At 40.9% G+C, this 23,440-nt stretch overlaps 1 protein-coding gene across 6 annotated transcripts in view; it reads right to left on the reverse strand.

The window, feature by feature from the left end:
* Positions 1-23,440, reverse strand: part of LOC138641969 (ATP-dependent translocase ABCB1-like) — a 434,165-nt gene that overhangs the window by 223,115 nt on the left and 187,610 nt on the right. For all 6 annotated transcript variants that reach the window (XM_069729815.1, XM_069729814.1, XM_069729817.1 and 3 more), the window contains 2 exons: positions 9,548-9,725; positions 8,277-8,390 (listed from right to left, as the gene is read on the reverse strand). In XM_069729815.1, the coding sequence (XP_069585916.1) occupies positions 8,277-8,390; positions 9,548-9,725 (292 nt within the window). The remainder of the gene's footprint in view (positions 1-8,276; positions 8,391-9,547; positions 9,726-23,440) is intronic.

The raw sequence follows: 23,440 nt of genomic DNA on the forward strand, positions 1-23,440 counted from the left end.
GAATGCCATGTAAACGAACCACATGCTGGAAGAACAAAGGCACCAAATCAGAGGAGGAAGGCAATTTAACCAAGGGCACCAGATGGACCATTTTAGAAAAGCGATCACAGACCACCCAAATGACCGACATTTTTTGAGAAACGGGAAGGTCAGAAATGAAATCCATCGAAATATGTGTCCAAGGCCTCTTCGGGACCGGCAAGGGCAAAAGCAACCCACTGGCACGTGAACAGCAGGGCTTAGCCCTAGCACAAATTCCACAGGACTGCACAAAAGCACGCACATCCCGTGACAGAGATGGCCACCAGAAGGATCTAGCAACCAACTCCCTGGTACCAAAGATTCCTGGATGACCGGCCAGCACCGAACAATGAAGTTCAGAGATAACTTTACTAGTCCACCTATCAGGGACGAACAGTTTCTCGGCCGGACAACGATCAGGTTTATTAGCCTGAAATTTCTGCAACACTCTCTGCAAATCAGGGGAGATGGCAGACACAATGACTCCTTCCTTGAGGATACTCGCCGGCTCAGATAACCCCGGAGAGTCGGGCACAAAACTCCTAGACAGAGCATCCGCCTTCACATTTTTAGAGCCCGGAAGATATGAAATCACAAAATCAAAACGAGCAAAAAATAACGACCAACGGGCCTGTCTAGGATTCAAGCGCTTGGCAGACTCGAGATAAGTCAAGTTCTTATGATCAGTCAATACCACCACGCGATGCTTAGCACCCTCAAGCCAATGACGCCACTCCTCGAATGCCCACTTCATGGCCAGCAACTCTCGGTTGCCCACATCATAATTACGCTCAGCAGCAGAAAATTTCCTGGAAAAGAAAGCACATGGTTTGAACACTGAGCAACCAGAACCTCTCTGTGACAAAACCGCCCCTGCACCAATCTCAGAAGCATCAACCTCGACCTGGAACGGAAGAGAAACATCAGGTTGACACAACACAGGGGCACAGCAAAAACGACGCTTCAACTCCTGAAAAGCTTCCACGGCAGCAGAAGACCAATTAACCAAATCAGCACCCTTCTTGGTCAAATCGGTCAATGGTCTGGCAATGCTAGAAAAATTACAGATGAAGCGACGATAAAAATTAGCAAAGCCCAGGAATTTCTGCAGACTTTTTAGAGATGTCGGCTGAGTCCAATCCTGGATGGCCTGAACCTTAACCGGATCCATCTCGATAGTAGAAGGGGAAAAGATGAACCCCAAAAATGAAACTTTCTGCACACCGAAGAGACACTTTGATCCCTTCACGAACAAGGAATTAGCACGCAGTACCTGGAAAACCATTCTGACTTGCTTCACATGAGACTCCCAATCATCTGAGAAGATCAAAATGTCATCCAAGTAAACAATCAAGAATTTATCCAGATACTCACGGAAAATGTCATGCATAAAAGACTGAAAAACAGATGGAGCATTGGCAAGTCCGAACGGCATCACCAGATACTCAAAATGACCCTCGGGCGTATTAAATGCCGTTTTCCATTCATCTCCCTGCCTGATTCTCACCAGATTATACGCACCACGAAGATCAATCTTAGTAAACCAACTAGCCCCCTTAATCCGAGCAAACAAGTCAGAAATCAATGGCAAGGGATACTGAAACTTAACAGTGATCTTATTAAGAAGGCGGTAATCAATACACGGTCTTAGCGAACCATCCTTCTTGGCTACAAAAAAGAACCCTGCTCCCAATGGTGACGACGATGGGCGAATATGTCCCTTCTCCAGGGACTCCTTCACATAACTGCGCATAGCGGTGTGTTCAGGTACGGACAAATTAAATAAACGACCCTTAGGGAATTTACTACCAGGAATCAAATCGATAGCACAATCACAATTCCTATGCGGAGGTAGGGCATCAGACTTGGACTCTTCAAATACATCCTGAAAGTCCGACAAGAACTCTGGGATGTCAGAAGGAATGGATGACGAAATAGACAAAAATGGAACATCACCATGTACTCCCTGACAACCCCAGCTGGTTACCGACATAGAGTTCCAATCCAATACTGGATTATGGGTTTGTAGCCATGGCAACCCCAACACGACCACATCATGCAAATTATGCAGTACCAGAAAGCGAATAACTTCCTGATGTGCAGGAGCCATGCACATGGTCAGCTGGGCCCAGTACTGAGGCTTATTCTTGGCCAAAGGTGTAGCATCAATTCCTCTCAACGGAATAGGACACCGCAAAGGCTCCAAGAAAAATCCACAACGTTTAGCATAATCCAAATCCATCAGATTCAGGGCAGCGCCTGAATCCACAAACGCCATGACAGAATACGATGACAAAGAGCACATTAAGGTAATGGACAAAAGGAATTTGGACTGTACAGTACCAATAACGGCAGAGCTATCGAACCGCCTAGTGCGTTTAGGACAATTAGAAATAGCATGAGTAGAATCACCACAATAGAAACACAGTCTGTTCAGACGTCTGTGTTCTTGCCGTTCTACTTTAGTCATAGTCCTGTCGCACTGCATAGGCTCAGGTTTACTCTCAGGCAGTACCGCCAGATGGTGCACAGATTTACGCTCGCGCAAGCGACGACCGATCTGAATGGCCAAGGACATAGACTCATTCAAACCAGCAGGCATAGGAAATCCCACCATTACATCCTTAAGAGCTTCAGAGAGACCCTTTCTGAACAAAGCCGCTAGTGCAGATTCATTCCACAGAGTGAGTACTGACCATTTCCTAAATTTCTGACAATATACTTCTACATCATCCTGACCCTGGCATAAAGCCAGCAGATTTTTCTCAGCCTGATCCACTGAATTAGGCTCATCGTAAAGCAATCCGAGCACCAGGAAAAATGCATCAACATTACTCAATGCAGAATCTCCTGGTGCAAGAGAAAACGCCCAGTCCTGTGGGTCGCCGCGCAAAAAAGAAATAATAATCAAAACCTGTTGAATAGGATTACCAGAAGAATGAGGTTTCAAGGCCAAAAATAGCTTACAATTATTTCTGAAGCTCAGGAACTTAGTTCTGTCACCAAAAAACAAATCAGGAATCGGAATTCTTGGTTCTAGCATCGATTTCTGATCAATAGTATCTTGAATCTTTTGTACATTTACAACGAGATTATCCATTGAGGAGCACAGAGCCTGAATATCCATGTCCACAGCTGTGTCCTGAAGCACTCTAATGTCTAGGGGAAAAAAAAGACTGAAGACAGAGCTAAGAAAAAAAAATGATGTCAGGATTTCTTTTTTCCCTCTATTGGGAATCATTGGTGGGGCTCCTTGTACTGTTATGGCTGGCAATCAGGCAACACAGCGTGCAGTAATCAGCGCACATACAGAGATCTGGCAATAACCAAAAACAATAGGACGAGCTCTGACACGTGGAATCTCTGTAGACTGCAGTACCTGATCTATCCTCACACAACTATAAGCAGCAGTGGATTGCGCCTAACAACTACCTATGCAACTCGGCACTGCCTGAGGAGCTGACTAGCCTGAAGATAGAAATACAAGCCTGACTTACCTCAGAGAAATACCCCAAAGGAATAGGCAGCCCCCCACATATAATGACTGTTAGCAAGATGAAAAGACAAACGTAGGAATGAAATAGATTCAGCAAAGTGAGGCCCGATATTCTAGACAGAGCGAGGATAGCAAAGAGAACTATGCAGTCTACAAAAAACCCTAAAACGAAAACCACGCAAAGGGGCAAAAAGACCCACCGTGCTGAACTAACAGCACGGCGGTGCACCCCTCTGCTTCTCAGAGCTTCCAGCAAAAGACAATAGCAAGCTGGACAGAAAAAAACAGAAAACAAACTAGAAGCACTTATCTAGCAGAGCAGCAGGCCCAAGGAAAGATGCAGTAGCTCAGATCCAACACTGGAACATTGACAAGGAGCAAGGAAGACAGACTCAGGTGGAGCTAAATAGCAAGGCAGCCAACGAGCTCACCAAAACACCTGAGGGAGGAAGCCCAGAGACTGCAATACCACTTGTGACCACAGAAGTGAACTCAGCCACAGAATTCACAACAGCCCATGGTGCGGAAAATACAGCGCGGAAACGCTGCGTTGTATTTTCCGCAGCATGTCAATTCTTTGTGCGGATTCCGCAGCGTTTTACACCTGTTCCTCAATAGGAATCCGCAGGTGAAATCCGCACAAAAAACACTGGACATCCGCGGAAAATCCGCAGGTAAAACGCAGTGCCTTTTACCCGTGTATTTTTCAAAAATGATGCTGAAAAATCTCACACGAATCCGCAACGTGGGCACATAGCCTTAGGGTTAGGGTTGGAATTAGGGTTGTGGTTAGGGTTAGGGGTGTGTTGGGGTTAGGGTTGTGGTTAGGGGTGTGTTGGGGTTAGGATTGTGATTAGGGTTATGGCTACAGTTGGGATTAGGGTTAGGGGTGTGGGGGGGGGTTAGTGTTGGAGGTAGAATTGAGGGGTTTCCACTGTTTAGGCACATCAGGGGTCTCCAAACGCAACATGGCGCCACCATTGATTCCAGCCAATCTTGTATTCAAAAAGTCAAATGGTGCTCCCTCACTTCCGAGCCTCGACGTGTGCCCAAACAGTGGTTTACCCCCACATATGGGGTACCAGCATACTCAGGACAAACTGCGCAACAATTACTGGGGTCCAATTTCTCCTGTTACCCTTGAGAAAATAAAAAAATGCTTGCTAAAACATCATTTTTGAGGAAAGAAAAATGATTTTTTTATTTTTACGGCTCTGCGTTGTAAACGTCTGTGAAGCACTTGGGGGTTCAAAGTGCTCACCACATGTCTAGATAAGTTCCTTGGGGGGTCTAGTTTCTAAAATGGGGTCACTTGTGGGGGGTCTCTACTGTTTAGGCACACCAGGGGCTCTGCAAACGCAACGTGACGCCCGCAGACCATTTCATCAAAGTCTGCATTTCAAAAGTCACTACTTCCCTTCTGAGCCCCGACGTGTGCCCAAACAGTGGTTTACCCCCACACATGGGGTATCAGCGTACTCAGGAGAAACTGGACAACAACTTTTGGGGTCCAATTTCTCCTGTAACCCTTGGGAAAATAAAAAATTCTGGGCTAAATAATTATTTTTGAGGAAAGAAAACGTATTTATTATTTTCACGGCTCTGTATTATAAACTTCTGTGAAGCACTTGGGGGTTCAAAGTGCTCACCACACATCTAGATAAGTTCCTTGGGGGGTCTAGTTTCTAAAATGGGGTCACTTGTGGGGGGTTTCTACTGTTTAGGCACACCAGGGGCTCTGCAAACGCAACGTGACGCCCGCAGACCATTCCATCAAAGTCTGCATTTCAAAAGTCACTACTTCCCTTCTGAGCCCCGACGTGTGCCCAAACAGTGGTTTACCCCCACATATGGGGTATCAGCGTACTCAGGAGAAACTGGACAACAACTTTTGGGGTGAAATTTCTCCTGTTACCCTTGGGAAAATAAAAAATTGCAGGCTAAAAGATCATTTTTGAGAAAATAATTTTTTATTTTTATTTTCATGGCTCTGCGTTATAAACTTCTGTGAAGCACTTGGGGGTTTAAAGTGCTCAATATGCATCTAGATAAGTTCCTTGGGGGGTCTAGTTTCCAAAATGGGGTCACTTGTGGGGGATCTCCAAAGTTTAGGCATACAGGGGCTCTCCAAACGTGACATGGTGTCCGCTAATGATTGGAGCTAATTTTCCATTTAAAAAGCCAAATGGCGTGCCTTCCCTTCCGAGCCCTGCCGTGCGCCCAAACAGTGGTTTACCCCCACATATGGGGTATCAGCGTACTCAGGACAAACTGGACAAGAACATTTGGGGTCCAATTTCTCCTATTACCCTTGGCAAAATAGGAAATTCCAGGCTAAAAAAATCATTTTTCAGGAAAGAAAAATTATTTTTTATTTTCATGGCTCTGCGTTATAAACTTCTGTGAAGCACCTGGGGGTTTAAAGTGCTCAATATGCATCTAGATAAGTTCCTTGGGGGGTCTAGTTTCCAAAATAGGGTCACTTGTGGGGGAGCTTTAATGTTTAGGCACACAGGGGCTCTCCAAACGCGACATGGTGTCCGCTAACAATTGGAGCTAATTTTCCATTCAAAAAGTCAAATGGCGCGCCTTCCCTTCCGAGCCCTGCCGTGTGCCCAAACAGTGGTTTACCCCCACATATGAGGTATCGGCATACTCGGGAGAAATTGCCCAACAAATTTTATGATCCATTTTATCCTATTGCCCATGTGAAAATGAAAAAATTGAGGCAAAAAATTTTTTTGGGTGAAAAAAAAAGTACTTTTTCATTTTTACAGATCAATTTGTGAAGCACTTGAGGGTTTAAAGTGCTCACTAGGCATCTAGATAAGTTCCTTGGGGGGTCTAGTTTCCAAAATTGGGTCACTTGTGGGGGAGCTCCAATGTTTAGGCACACAGCGGCTCTCCAAACGTGACATGGTGTCCGCTAACGATGGAGATAATTTTTCATTCAAAAAGTCAAATGGCGCTCCTTCCCTTCCGAGCCTTACCATGTGCCCAAACAGTGGTTTACCCCCACATGTGAGGTATCGGTGTACTCAGGAGAAATTGCCCAACAAATTTTAGGATCCATTTTATCCTGTTGCCCATGTGAAAATGAAAAAATTGAGGCTAAAAGAATTTTTTTGTGAAAAAAAAGTACTTTTTCATTTTTACGGATCAATTTGTGAAGCACCTGGGGGTTCAAAGTGCTCACTATGCATCTAGATAAGTTCCTTGGGGCGTCTAGTTTCCAAAATGGGGTCATTTGTGGGGGAGCTCCAATTTTTAGGCACACGGGGGCTCTCCAAACGTGACATGGTGTCCGCTAAAGAGTGCAGCCAATTTTTCATTCAAAAAGTCAAATGGCGCTCCTTCCCTTCCAAGCCCTGCCGTGTGCCCAAACAGTGGTTTACCCCCACATATGAGGTATCAGTGTACTCAGGACAAATTGGACAACAACTTTCATGGTTCAGTTTCTCCTTTTACCATTGGGAAAATAAAAAAATTGTTGCTAAAAGATAATTTTTGTGACTAAAAAGTTAAATGTTCATTTTTTCCTTCCATGTTGCTTCTGCTGCTGTGAAGCACCTGAAGGGTTAATAAACTTCTGGAATGTGGTTTTGAGTACCTTGAGGGGTGCAGTTTTTAGAATGGTGTCACTTTTGGGTATTTTCAGCCATATAGACCCCTCAAACTGACTTCAAATGTGAGGTGGTCCCTAAAAAAAATGGTTTTGTAAATTTCGTTGTAAAAATGAGAAATCGCTGGTCAAATTTTAACCCTTATAACTTCCTAGCAAAAAAAAATTTTGTTTCCAAAATTGTGCTGATGTAAAGTATACATATGGGAAATGTTATTTAGTAACTATTTTGTGTCACATAACTCTCTGGTTTAACAGAATAAAAATTCAAAATGTGAAAATTGCGAAATTTTCAAAATTTTCGCCAAATTTCCGTTTTTATCACAAATAAACGCAGAATTTATTGACCTAAATTTACCACTAACATGAAGCCCAATATGTCACGAGAAAACAATCTCAGAATCGCTAGGATCCGTTGAAGCGTTCCCGAGTTATTACCTCATAAAGGGACACTGGTCAGAATTGCAAAAAACGGCAAGGTCTTTAAGGTCAAAATAGGCTGGGTCATGAAGGGGTTAACATTTACCAAGACTTCACCGGTAAAAGTCCAATTTTACTTTTCATTTTGATCTTTTACCGACGGCCTCGGTGAATGTCCAGATTGACCGGTAAATCCTAGGTTTTACCGTCCTTCTGACTTTTACAGTAACATCTACATAACTCTGCTATATGGACCTGTGGTGGACAAGCATATGTCCATGTAGTTGCAACCCATGGTAACCAGGACTGTTGTAATTGTTCAGTGGTGACTTTGCTTGCTTTTCAAACACAACTCAAGCAATGGGGAAACAAATCATACCCATGGAGAACAAATAAAGGATAATGTAACACACCAGAGAGTAAGCAAGGTTTAACCACCTTACAGATTTCACAGATATCAATAGGCAGCAGTTGTAACCTGTTCTCTCAGTGCAGATGGAAAAAAACCATGTCTGCCTCCTGTGAATTATTGGTGAATTCAGAGAAACAGATTTTTCAAGGGGGAAGACTAGAAGAATTATAGGAACTATACGTGGAGAAAGATTTTTTTTATCAGTATTTGCATTACTAATTTGTAGAAAGCTACATTTATTATCTTCCAAATATCTATATCATTATAACAGGCATGTCACACATCCTTTTACAGACATTTATTACCTTGTTTATAATTTTGTATATCTCAAAGGCTGCTCCTCTTGCCATGTTAATACTGTTTATGTGTGGTAATGCCAGCCCAGCAGCGAATGAGGCAATAAAAACTGAAAAGAATACCTTCAAAACAAAAATTACATAATGTTAATGATAAATAGCAAGTAAAAATCTACGTATCCGCTAAATGGATTGCACTAACACAATGTGAACCTAGCCTTATAAGGCAGCCTAATGCCATCTTACTTCTGCCTATGCTAAGATCGGCAGAAGAAAGATGGCGGTCGGCGTGCACGCCCCTTTATAGCCCCTGTGACGCCGCAGAAAGCAACCCAATCACTGTCATGCCCTTCTCTAAGATGGTGGGGACCGAGACCTATGTCATCACGCTGCCCACACTCTGCGTCCTACTTCATTGGCTGAAAAATAGCACTGAAAGCGTCATATGAAACGCGATCTTGGCGCGAAGATCGTCGACCTCATGGCCGATCCCACACTAGGATCGGGTCGGGTTTCATAAAACCCGACTTTGCCGAAAGTTGGCGATTTTTGAATTTGTCCGATCCGTTTCGCTCAACCCTAGTGCAAATTACTGGACTTTATTGACCCATGTGGCTAATTACAAAAATAGGAACAGCACTCCGAAATAGTGCAAATTACTAGACTGTATTGACCCATGTGGCTAATTACTTACAAAAGATGCAAGCAGCACTCCAAAATACTGCGTTACTGAACTTTATTGGCCGATCTTGGAGTGCTGCTCCCATTTTTTTGTATATTTCCAAAAAGACCAATAAAGTTAATTAATTTACAACATATTGGAGTGCTTCTTCCATTTTTTTTTAAATTAGCCACATGGGCCAACAAATTTCTGTAACTTGCACTATTTTGGAGTGCCACTTGCATTTTTTTTTAATTGGCCATATGGGTCAATATGGTCCAGTAACTTGTACTATTTTGGAGTGCTGCTCCCATTTTTTTTTTATCTATCTATCTATCTATCTATCTATCTAAACTATTTTTCAATAGGAAGAGATTGATGGACAGGTCTGACAGTCTGTGAAGAATGCTGTACTAATAAGTTAAAAATTAGAACCTGCAATACTTATAAATTAGGAATAAAACAAAATCATGTCCCCAAAGCGTTTGTTGAAATAACTTGCCATTTTGCCAACCCTTTTAAAGCTCCATCCTAACCATTAAAAATGGCATTTGAATAGAATTGTGATAACAATGACAATACTGTATTGATAATAATCTACAAGAGCACGCATACTTACAGTTAACACATTACTAACTCTGTAATTTTCAGGCTCCTCCACATTCAGTTTTGATCCATACCAAAATGACAGAGCAAAGAGTCCAGACGAGATAAATTGTGAAAATCCAACTGACATGTTTATAATGCCATGCTTCTTTATTCCAAAACGTTTTGCATTAATTAAATTGGCATCGTACCTATAAACAAAGTACACATTTTACTGGAACCACAGATGCCTGAGTTTATGATTGCTGAGGGTAAACTGAGAACATTAAACAACTGATTTAAAAAATGTGTTTTTTGATTTCTCTTAATTAGAGAAATGTAATACTGCTATGTCATTTTTGTAAAAATAGTAGTAAATTAACGATTATCTAATAATTATATAAAGTGTCCATACACTTGTTGGCTAAACACATTGTTACTTGCTGAAGTTCATCAGGATTCCTCGGGACTAGAATTGAGCAAATCACCCAAAATTTGACTGGGTCAAATTCACTCAATTCAGGGAGAAAATTAAATTTGCATTGAATAAGCTCAATGTGAATGTAATCAACCAAGAAGGGGTTAAAACAATCTTATACTCACCAGTCCTCTGATGGCTCTACTATCTTCTGTCTTCTACCCACCTTTTTCAAACTTCCTTCCGGTTGAGTTTTCCATTCATTATGCCCCACATCGCTACCTGGAGCACGATGCACATCATGACATGTGCTGCACTCCTTATGATGGCTTGAGGCTTAGTGAATGTAAAACCTATCCAGAAGAAAGATAGAAGTAAGAAAATATAACATAGAAGACAGAAGATCCGATAGGAGGACAAGTATGGGGAGGAGGGAGGAGAATGAATATAACATTTTTATTTTTGTTAAACCTTTCCTTGGCCCCCTATAATACAACAAAATGGCAACCAGCAAGTGCAAACCATAAAAAAAATACTTCTGATTAATCTGAATTTATTTGAAAATTTTGAGAAAAATTCAATGTCTTTGATCAGTTCATTCATCTCTACTTGGTAGCTATCAAATAATTTCTCCTTAGAGACACATGCTTAATATTCATGAAAACACAGTATGGGGCAGCACGGTGGTTCGGTGGTTAGCACTGGAGCCTTGCATTGCTGGGGTCTTGGGCTCAAATCCAAGGAGTTTGTGTGGGTTTTCTCTTTTTTCCTCCCACACTTAAAAGACATACTGATAAAGAATTTAGATTGTGAGCCCCATTGGAGACAGCGATGATAATGTATGTAAAGCGTTGTGAAATATAATTGAGCTATATAAGCAAAGCATCATAAATAAATATTCTATGGAAAAATTATACTTCGCAGATTATACTTAATTTTTTTTATTTACTGGTAAGTGGTAAGAAAAAGTTTCAGAAATTTGTGAATTAAAAAAAAAGACCATAACTTGTCAATGCAGCTTTGGGAAGACTTGTTTTTTGCATAGTGATCAGACATTTAGATTGGTAAAGGCATCTGTGGGACACAGGGGGGAGAGGGAAAAGTTGGATCTTGACACGCTGAGACATACCGTATATACTCGAGTATAAGCCGACCCGAGTATAAGCCGACCCCCCTAATTTTGCCACAAAAAACTGGGAAAACTTAATGACTCAAGTATAGGCCTAGGGTGGGAAATGCAGCAGCTACCGGTAAATGTTAAAAGTAAAAATAGATACCAATAAAAGTTAAATTAATTGAGACATCAGTAGGTAAAGTGTTTTTGAATATCCATATTGAATCAGGAGCCCAATATAATGCTCCATACAGTTTATGATGGGCCCCATAAGATGCTCCATATTAAAATATGCCCCATATAATCCTGCATAAAGGTTAATAATAACATAGTAACATAGTAACATAGTTAGTAAGGCCGAAAAAAGACATTTGTCCATCCAGTTCAGCCTATATTCCATCATAATAAATCCCCAGATCTACGTCCTTCTACAGAACCTAATAATTGTATGATACAATATTGTTCTGCTCCAGGAAGACATCCAGGCCTCTCTTGAACCCCTCGACTGAGTTCGCCATCACCACCTCTTTAGGCAAGCAATTCCAGATTCTCACTGCCCTAACAGTAAAGAATCCTCTTCTACAGTATGTTGGTGGAAAAACTTTCTCTCCTCCAGACGCAAAGAATGCTCCCTTGTGCACATCACCTTCCTTGGTATAAACAGGATCCTCAGCGAGATATTTGTATTGTCCCCTTATATACTTATACATGGTTATTAGATCGCCCCTCAATCGTCTTTTTTCTAGACTAAATAATCCTAATTTCGCTAATCTATCTGGGTATTGTAGTTCTCCCATCCCCTTAATTAATTTTGTTGCCCTCCTTTGTACTCTCTCTAGTTCCATTATATCCTTCCTGAGCACCGGTGCCCAAAACTGGACACAGTACTCCATGTGCGGTCTAACTAGGGATTTGTACAGAGGCAGTATAATGCTCTCATCATGTGTATCCAGACCTCTTTTAATGCACCCCATGATCCTGTTTGCCTTGGCAGCTGCTTCCTGGCACTGGCTGCTCCAGGTAAGTTTATCATTAACTAGGATCCCCAAGTCCTTCTCCCTGTCAGATTTACCCAGTGGTTTCCCGTTCAGTGTGTAATGGTGATATTGATTCCTTCTTCCCATGTGTATAACCTTACATTTATCATTGTTAAACCTCATCTGCCACCTTTCAGCCCAAGTTTCCAACTTATCCAGATCCATCTGTAGCAGAATACTATCTTCTCTTGTATTAACTGCTTTACATAGTTTTGTATCATCTGCAAATATCGATATTTTACTGTGTAAACCTTCTACCAGATCATTAATGAATATGTTAAAGAGAACAGGTCCCAATACCGACCCCTGCGGTACCCCACTGGTCACAGCGACCCAGTTAGAGACTATACCATTTATAACCACCCTCTGCTTTCTATCACTAAGCCAGTTACTAACCCATTTACACACATTTTCCCCCAGACCAAGCATTCTCATTTTGTGTACCAACCTCTTGTGCGGCACGGTATCAAACGCTTTGGAAAAATCGAGATATACCATGTCCAATGACTCACCGTGGTCCAGCCTATAGCTTACCTCTTCATAAAAACTGATTAGATTGGTTTGACAGGAGTGATTTCTCATAAACCCATGCTGATATGGAGTTAAACAGTTATTCTCATTGAGATAATCCAGAATAACATCCCTCAGAAACCCTTCAAATATTTTACCAACAATAGAGGTTAGACTTACTGGCCTATAATTTCCAGGTTCACTTTTAGAGCTCTTTTTGAATATTGGCACCACATTTGCTATGCGCCAGTCCTGCGGAACAGACCCTGTCGCTATAGAGTCCCTAAAAATAAGAAATAATGGTTTATCTATTACATTACTTAGTTCTCTTAGTACTCGTGGGTGTATGCCATCCGGACCCGGAGATTTATCTATTTTAATCTTATTTAGCCGGTTTCGCACCTCTTCTTGGGTTAGATTGGTGACCCTTAATATAGGGTTTTCATTGTTTCTTGGGATTTCACCTAGCATTTCCTTTTCCACCGTCAATACCGTGGAGAAGGAGGTGTTTAATATGTTAGCTTTTTCCTCGTCATCTACAACCATTCTTTCCTCACTATTTTTTAAGGGGCCTACATTTTCAGTTTTTATTCTCTTACTATTGATATAGTTGAAGAACAGTTTGGGATTAGTTTTACTCTCCTTAGCAATGTGCTTCTCTGTTTCCTTTTTGGCAGCTTTAATTAGTTTTTTAGATAAAGTATTTTTCTCCCTATAGTTTTTTAGAGCTTCAATGGTGCCATCCTGCTTTAGTAGTGCAAATGCTTTCTTTTTACTGTTAATTGCATCTTACTTCTTTGTTTAGCCACATTGGGTTTTTCCTATTTCTAGTCCTTTTATTCCCACAAGGTATAAACCGCTTACAGTGCCTATTTAGGATGTTCTTAAACATTTTCCATTTATTATATCTGTATTCTTATTTCTGAGGATATTGTCCCAGTCTACCAGATTAAGGGCATCTCTAAGCTGGTCAAACTTTGCCTTCCTAAAGTTCAGTGTTTTTGTGACTCCCTGACAAGTCCCCCTAGTGAAAGACAGGTGAAACTGTACAATATTGTGGTCGCTATTTCCTAGATGCCCGACCACCTGCAGATTTGTTATTCTGTCCGGTCTATTAGATGTATTAGGTCTAAAAGTGCTGCTCCTCTGGTTGGATTCTGCACCAATTGTGAAAGATAATTTTTCTTGGTTATTAGCAGAAACCTGTTGCCTTTATGGGTTTCACAGGTTTCTGTTTCCCAGTTAATATCCGGGTAGTTAAAGTCCCCCATAACCAGGACCTCTTTATGGGTTGCAGCTTCATCTATCTGCTTTAGAAGCTGGCCCCATAAGATGCTCCATAGACACATTTGCCCAATATAATGCTGCACAAATGCTGATTATCACCCTATAAGATGCTCCATAAAGATATTTGCCCCATATAGTGCTGCACAAACCTTGATTATGGCCCTATAAGATGCTCCATACAGACACTTGTCCCATATACTGTAATGCTCCACAAACGTTAATTATGGCCCCATACAGACACTTGCCCCACATAGTGCTGCACAAACGTTATGGCCCCATATAGTGCTGCACAAATGTTATGGCCCCATATAGTGCTGCACAAATGTTATGGCCCCATATAGTGCTGCAGAAACGTTATGGCCCCATATAGTGCTGCACAAATGTTATGGCCCCATATAGTGCTGCACAAATGTTATGGCCCCATATAGTACTGCAGAAATGTTGTGGCCCCATATTGTACTGCAGAAATGTTATGGCCCCATATAGTGCTGCACAAACCTTGTGGCCCCATAGATGCTCCATACAGACACTTGCCCCATTTGCTGCGATAAAAAATAATAAATCACATACTCACCTCTCCGTCGCTCAGGCCCCCGACGCTTTCAATAGTTACCTGCTCCTCATTCCGGTGCGGCTCTGTCTTCTGTACTGACGTTCAGCAGAGGGCGCGCACTAACTATGTCACCGCGCCCTCTGACCTGAACATCACAGCTGAAGACAGAGCGACGCCCGGAAAGGTGACTATCGCACAGCGCAGAGCTCCCCCTCCCCGTATACTCACCTGGTCCTGGCACTGTGCAGTCCCTGCTTCCCCGACGCCACAGCTTCATCCTGTACTGAGCGGTCACCGTTACCGCTCATTACAGTAATGAATATGCGGCTCCACCTCTATGGGAGGTGGAGCCGCATATTCATTACTGTAATGAGCGGTACCATGTGACCGCTCAGTACAGGAAGAATCTGCTGCTGCCGGTGCCGGGGAAGCCAGGGACCGCACCAGGAGTAGGTGAGTATAATTTCACAGCCCCGCTCCCCCTCCCCTGCCGACCCCTGCGTATGACACGAGTATAAGCCGAGAGGGGGACTTTCAGCCCAAAAAAAGTGGGCTGAAAATCTCGGCTTATACTCGAGTATATACGGTATATAATAAGCCATTGCAATTGAATATAGCTGGTGGGTGCCATACCTGCTGATGATTTCAGCCGAAGGCAGGAAGAAGGAGGGGAGTTTCCAGCACATCCATCCAGTTTAAGTAAAATTTAAATTTTATTTCAACATTTTAAAAAACAATTTTAAAAAAGAGAAAAACAGTCTCTTTCTCTCTTTTTTAAAATTGTTATTTAAAATGTTCAAATAAAATTGAAATTTTACTTAAACTGGATGGATGTGCTGGAAACTCCATTGCTTCTTCCTCACATTGGTAAAGGCAATCCAAAGTTAGTAGTAGATCCAACACTTACATAAAATATAAAACTTTTATTTGTATCCAGTTAAAATCATGTGACAAAAAATAGCATAATCAGTCAGAGAAAAAAGTAACTGTATTTTTCCTTCTTTGTTCTACATAGTGTAATATCTTACTATTGCAGTATTCAGAGAAACTTATGGTTTCTTCAGAAGCTTAGTATCAAGATGTTAACCATGGGGACTATAAACAACTCACCGGCTGCCGTGCCAATGTTAAAGGGGTTAAACAGCAGTGATTGGAGCAAGCTCTGGTCGCAGGTTTAGAAGTGGATGCCAGAGGTACTAGGCCGGCGTCACACTAGCGAGTTTTACGGATGTATGAGCGCAGAAAATAAATCCAGAAAATACGCATTGCACACGGCCCAATGATTCTCTATGGGGCAGCTCCTATCTGCCGTATATTACGCATCCGTAAAATACGGTATGTTACGGGCGTAGAAAATCGCAGCATGCTGCGTTTGTCAGCGTATTGCACATAAAATACGCCAATGAAAGTTTATGGAGGCGAGAAAATTACGGATTACACACGGACCATGCGTGTGACTTGCGAGAAATACGCAGCGGTGTTCTATAGAAAAGCCGGCAATTCAGCGCGGCGTACAGCAAAATCACACTGACAGAATAGAATATGTAGAATAAATGTGTACACATAGAATAGGTATATATATACGACTTTTTTCGTATATCTCATCAAGTGCCCATGCGGTCTCGGATATGTGGGTGAAACTACCCAACATATCCGGGATCGCATTTCACAACACAAATCTACCATAAGATGTGGCAAGACACTACTACCGGTTCCGGCTCACCTCATACAAAATCACCATACTGTGGCTCAATTAAGGTATCAGGTGTTGGAACATATTCCAATGGCTAGGAGGGGTGGCGACAGAATCAAGAAATTAAAAGAGAGGGAATCCTTCTGGATTCACACTCTCCAGACTCTTGCCCCATTAGGACTAAACAGAGACTATGAGATCTCATATTAGTTTTTTTCTCCTTTTTTTTTTTTTTTTTTCTCCTTTTTGTTCCGTTCCGAATCCTCCTTCTTCCTATAAAATATATGGTTCTCCTCTCTCCTCTCTTTCTCTATATATAAGTTTCTTATATACTACAGGTGGTACTATGTTGGTATACTAACATTAATGTATATTGGGCTACATTGGATATTATTTCAACTTTGTCTCCCTGTTCAAATGTATTCATGTACCAATATGGGGTTTTTTTATCTCCACAACTCAGGCATTATATTATCAGGTTTTGCCGATTTATTAATTTGTTTATTAATTTATCCATTATTTATTTATTTATTTTCCTCTCCTCTAGACATTATTAATATCGCACCGCAAAGTGGTTACTTTAAATCAGCGATCTGTGGTACCATAGAGCTTATATTTTCTTGTTTTCCTTCTTCTTTTCAGCATACAAGCAGGAATCCAAACTAAAGCACCGCAGCATCGGCGCATGCGTGACTTTGGCTCGGCTTCGGCTCTCTCCGGCGGCACTCGGCTTCTCCGAACCTCACTTTGTTTACTTGCGCTCCGCACTAGGGGGTCAACTTCTGACCCGGATATGCTTGGCCCAGCACGTTCATCGCACCGGTTAAAAAGCCGGCGTGTCACACATCTTGCACCTCCTTACTGAGCGGTCACTGCCTCCCGGACCTCCACACCGGACACACAAGCGGCTTTTGTCTTTAAGGTATTTCTGTCTTGAAGGTATCTCATTCAGCCTCTGAGATAGTCACATATGCCCCCTCTTTCTTTTTTCTTTTTTATTTCCTATAGTGGGAGTTCCACATTCACACCAAAGGCGGATAAGTAATATGTCCTTTCGTTTACTTCTATTATGTCTGTATATGTTATCCATAGTTGGACTATAGCGGAGTGATATACTCTTATGGAGTAAAGAGGATATATTCCTCTATAGGATTATACCCAACATTTAGTTTTTTTTACCAGCGGTTCTATTTTCACATTTTTTCACTTTTTTCACATTTCTTACAATTTTCATATATAAGTGCTATTAGTAATATCTTAATAATTATTAATTATCAATATCTTTGTAATTTACTGAAGATATAACTCTGAGCTGCTGCCCTATTTCTATTTTTATTTTTATTTTTATTTTCAATTTTATTTTGGTTCTGAGTCCAGTAGTATTCCTCATATTTTTCCTTTTCTTGTTCTTCCGATTTTTGATTTCACGCTCATTAGCTTCTCCTGATATTTGTTAGGAACTACCATATGGAAGCTTTTGCTGTCGTGACACGAATTGTTACTATCTATGGTCCCATATTCAGTTGTTCCCTAATATGGCATACAGGTTGGTGGATCCAACGAATGCTAGTAGTCCTGATAGGCTTAAAGTCTTGATATGAACCACGGTTTATAAATGTTTCATTTGGAGAGCAAATAGTATCTCGTGTACCACAATGTTCTATTTTTCTATTTTTATGTTTACTTATATATTGCAATTGTATATATTTTTCACATATATATTTTCTGTATGTTGCAGACAATATCTCTTGAAAAAGGCTCTAATAGCCGAAACGTTGAGAATTGGAAATTATATAAATTGTTTATCACCTATCTGGGAAAAAATTATTAGTGGATTCCCACCAACATTTTGCTTTGAATAAAGAAATTTTTGACTTGCATAAAGAAACTGTTTCTTGTCTTGAGTGCCAGAGATCTTCTAGTATTGATTATATTGTTTTTTTCTCTTGGCACCTATTTACATAACAGTAGAGCACCTCCATAATCGTTATTATATGTCAGTGAGACACATATATATATATTTATATTTATATTTAATTCAGCGCTAGATAGCAGAAAAGCCGGTAATTCAATTGCCGGCTGATCGTATCTCCTTCACAAACCCGACAGGATATGAGACATGGTTTACATACAGTAAACCATCTCATATCCCTTCTTTTATTACATATTCCTCTTTAGTAATGTAAGAAGTGTCATTGTGTCAAATTTGGGGTATCTAGCTATTAAATTAAAGGGTTAAATCCCGGAAAAAATTGGCGTGGGGTCCCAGAGTGGGAAAGCCAGTGACTGAGGGCAGATATTAATAGCCTAGAGAGGGACCATGGTTATTGACCTCCCCCTGGCTAAAAACATCTGCCCCCAGCCACCCCAGAAAAGGCACATCTGTAAGATGCACCTATTCTGGCACTTAGCCTCTCTCTTCCCACTCCCCTGTAGCGGTGGGATATGGGGTAATGAAGGGTTAATGTCACCTTTCTATTGTAAGGTGACATTAAGCCAGGATAATAATGGAAAGGCGGAAGCCATACAGATGCCATGCGGATGATACACGGATAAATTTGTGCGTAAAAATCGCATCCTCGCATTGAATACGGAACAGTGTTTTGGGACAATTACTGCGTATTACGACCGTAAAAAACGGACCGTATTTACTTATGCCTAGTGTGACGCCGGCCTTATACAGCTGGAATATGACATATCTGGAGTCTCAGTTCTTGAGCCTACTGCACACAACAGCACCTGACTGGTGTTGGTTTTACCTGTACATTCTATGTTGGTAAGGGATTCAATTCATGAGGCTTTTTTCTGAAATTCACAGTATGTATGTACAAAGAAAGATATAATATCACAGAATAAAAGAAAATATTTTATCCAAGATAGAAGAGTGGTTTATGGGTATATTTACTCTACATTATTTTCTTTTTTTTATTCTTTATTTAATCAATTTTTTTAGGGTAACATCAAGTGCATTAATAAAGCTCAAATAACAAAAAACTAAAACAGTAGACAAATAAGCAACCCAAAGTTAGGGTGTAGACTAAATTTTTGGATCCATGGAAACCAAATTCCTTCACGAAGGATGCGTGTGTGTGTTTCCCAACTTGAAATTTCTTCATGTCTATATGTTAATCTGACTTTATCTAGTCATTCTGAGTGTGTTGGGGAAATGGGGCTTCTCCAATGCATTGGAATTAAATGTTTAGCTGCCCCAATCATTAAAACCAGAAGATCATGTGTTCTAGCTTTGTAATTGGAGAATGGACAGGAAAGAAGAACTTCTTTAGGCTTTAGGTTTCTATTTATTGAATCCAAACCCTGGAGTGTTATATTTATTTCCTTCCAAAACTTTTGTATTAAGGGATAGGACCAAAATATGTGGGTCATATTTCCCACAACGGTGCCACAACTCCAACATAACTTTGTGCCAGAGAGACCCAGGTGGTGTAGAAATTCTGGGGTTCTATACCATCTAGCCACAATTTGGTATGCATTTTCCTGCAAAAGTATGCCTAGAGAAACCATGTGAATATGGAAGTATCTTTTGCACCTCAGAAAGACCCATTTGCACCCATCAGAGCCTAGCCTATTGACTTTCGACTTATCACTACAAACTACCCGTTTTCAATCTTCTACTGTTCAATTTTCGTATTTCTTCGTATTTTCTAGCCAAACCAGATCTCCGCTTTGCACTCATGAGGGGCAGTACCCCGAAACACAATGTCTGCAAATTGAGATTCTGGTTTGGCTATTATCGTAAGTCATGAGACAAGGCTCATTAAAGGGTCAACATTGACTTGCAGGATTGCTACCTTCCAATAGGTGGCACTAGAGTTCTAGCTCTCTTCCTCTCTGAAGAGACAATTTGCATAATTAGCGTATTTCTTTGCAAACTCTAGCCGACGATTCTTATGGCCATATTTAAGTTGAGCTTCTTCTCCTTTTTTCAAGCCATGAAACATGCATTGCAAGGTGCTTGCATGGATGTCTGTGATCTCACTATTGCAACGCTTACGAGCCACCTCAACTGACGTGTTTGCTGCACCAGAACTGATAGATCTTGTGATGAACTGACTTGTAGACTCCAATATTTTGCCTGGACATCCACCTCTTGCATTTTGAATAGATGGACGGGCTTTATTATGTTACTTGAACCCTCTAGGTTCAAGCAACATATTGTAATCCGATTTCTTATATTTTACTATTATTTTACTTCTTCTCCGCGTTTTCCGCAATTAATGCGGCCCGAACTGCTCGGCACAGAGACCCCATTCAGGTTTCGAAGCCCTCGCTGGGGACAGGTGTGCTATGTATTGTTGGAGTCGATCCCACTTGTAGTTTGTTTTTTTTAAATCGCATTTGAAGCAAAAATTTTCCCATACGAGTTAATGGCGACCTTTCCATGACCACCAAATGACATGGTGCACTGACCTTACAAAGATGGCAGCTATGTAAATGTACGGTCTCCATTCTAGGACATGATCATTTATCAAAGTCAAGCATCATAATAATGTGACTCTGACTCGTGACTCTGACTCCTGACTACCGAGGGGCCAAAAGTATGCCTAGAGAAACCATGTGAATATGGAAGCATCTTTTGCACCTCAGAATCGGTTAGAGAGATGCCCAACTCCTTTCCCAGGAAGACAACTTTGCAAAGACCCACTTGCACCGATCAGAGCCTAGTCTATGGACTTTCGACTCATCACTACAAACTACCCGTTTTCAATCTTCTACTGTTCAATTTTCGTATTCCTTCATATTTTCTAGCCAAACCAGATCTCCGCTTTGCACTCATGAGGGGCTGTACCCCGAAACACAATGTCTACAAATTGAGATTCTGATTTGGCTATTATCGTAAGTCATGTGACAAGGCTCATTAAAGGGTCAACATTGACTTGCAGGATTGCTACCTTCCAATAGGTGGCACTAGAGTTCTAGCTCTCTTTCTCTCTGAAGAGACAATTTGCATAATTAGCGTATTTCTTTGCAAACTCTAGCCGACGATTCTTATGGCCATATTTAAGTTGAGCTTCTCCTTTTTTCAAGCCATGAAACATGCATTGCAAGGTGCTTGCATGGATGTCTGTGATCTCACTATTGCAATGCATACGAGCCACCTCAATTGACGTGTTTGCTGCACCAGAACTGATAGATCTTGTAATGAACCGACTTGTAGACTCCAATATTTTGCCTGGATATTTTTACATGTACTATTGATTTATTAAACAAAAATTAAAATGACAGTTACACTTTAATCCCTTCACAACATGCTGCATTCCTATAAACCACCATACATATACGGCTTCACGATCATGACAGCGATGGGCATCTCAGAGGAGGTAGCACCCTCTCTGCTCCCATCGGCATAATATGATCGCAATTGCGTTGTTCCGATAGTCTCTATGGTGACCCTAGGACGAAAGACAGACACAAGGTCAACCAGGGACGGTGGCCTGTAACCTCCTGATCAGAGCAGGAGCTGACACTCCTCCTCCCTGCAATGCACTGTTCTAATGCCCTGCAAAAGCATTGCAAAGTATAAGCGATCAGGGCAGTGAAAGACGATGTCCCATCCTGGGACAATGTAAAAAAGTAAAAAAAGAAAAAGTAATTAAAAATTGTAAAAATATTCACTGTATTAAAATGTCACAAAATAAAAAAAATATATATTAATGCAATAAAAACATTTTGTTACGTAAAAACAAAAATAAACAAAAAAGTACACATATCGACGCGCCCGGAATGACTCGACCTATAATACTATCCCATTAGTTAACCACTTCAGTGAACACACACAAAAAAAGAGGCAAAAAAGAATGCTTTATCATCATACTGCCGAACAAAAAGTGGAATAAAACGTGTTCAAAAAGACGAATGTATATAAAAATGGTATCTCTGAAAATTTAATCTTGTCCCACAAAAAAAAAGCTGATATACAGCTCCGTTAGTGGAAACATAAGAAAGTTATAACTCTCAGAATAAAGCGATTCAAAAATTATTCTTGTTTCTCTAAAATAGTTTTTATTGTGTAAAAGTGGCAAAACATAAAAAAATATAAATGTGGTATCGCTGTAATCGTACTGACCCGAAGCATAAAACTGCCTTATCAATTTTACCACATGCAGAAAGGCATAAAAAAACACAAAAAACAATTCCTAAATTGAAGGTTTTTGTTTATTCTGCCTCCCAAAAATCGTAATAGAAAGTGATTAAAAAATGTCACCTGCCCAAAAAATGGTACTATTAAAAGCATCAACTCTTGCTGCAAAAAACAAACCCTCACATGACTCATGACACATGTTGGTCGAAATATTGAAAAATTATAGCTCACAAAACATTGCGATGCAGAATCTTGTTTTAGTAATGAAAAGCGTATTTCATTGTGTGAAACAGCCAAACATAAAAAATAATATAAATCTGATATCGCTGTAATCGCACAGACTCAAAGAATACAATTGGCTAATCAGTTATACAGCATGAGGAATGACATAAAAAATAAATAAAACCAATTCTTCACCTGTTGCTGATTTTTCCATTCTGTCTCCCAAAGATCACAGTATGGCTGGGCCCACATTTATCCTGCGCTCTTTGCTGAGCACTTACACCAGATTTCCAGGTGAATCTCTGAAATATGTGATTCAGACGTAACTCCCACAGGAAGATTCCCTATAATTCACATGTTCGGCATTTCTATAGCAATGACAGCCTGCCTAATTTACAGGTTCATGTCTCCAGAAGCATGATCTGGGCACTACAATATACTGAGCTCTACAGTGTACTGGTGACTACAACATACTGGGCAGGTTGCAATTTTCACTCAGCAACATCCACTGCTGCTTGTCTCTGGAAAACACTCATGGAGTGAAAATCGTCACTACACCAGTACATAAATTCCCAAAGGGGTATAATTTCCAAAATGGGGTAACTTGAGGGGGCATTCTTCACTTCTCAAACTTATGGGCATGATATATAGAGTGCACAAACTATTCTGGGAAAATCTCCACTCCGTCCCTCCAGAGTCTTGCCATGTGGCTAAACAGTATTGTACAGATACATATGGGGTATTTTTACATTCAGCAGAAATTGTGGGAGACATTTTCTTACCATTTTTACCCATTTCTCAGTGTAAAAATTTAAAATCTGGGGCAAAAACAACATTTTGGAGGTCAAAATCTAATTATTTTTTCTTCACTGCCCAATGGTATAAAATTCTGTGGCAAACCCGGGGTGTCAATACGATCACTGCACCCATAGATTAATTATTCAGGAGAGATTTAGTTTGTAAAATGGGTCATTTATGGGGGTTCCGCTGTTC

The sequence above is a fragment of the Ranitomeya imitator genome, chromosome 6 (assembly GCF_032444005.1).
Source record: "Ranitomeya imitator isolate aRanImi1 chromosome 6, aRanImi1.pri, whole genome shotgun sequence".
Taxonomy (NCBI): domain Eukaryota; kingdom Metazoa; phylum Chordata; class Amphibia; order Anura; family Dendrobatidae; genus Ranitomeya; species Ranitomeya imitator.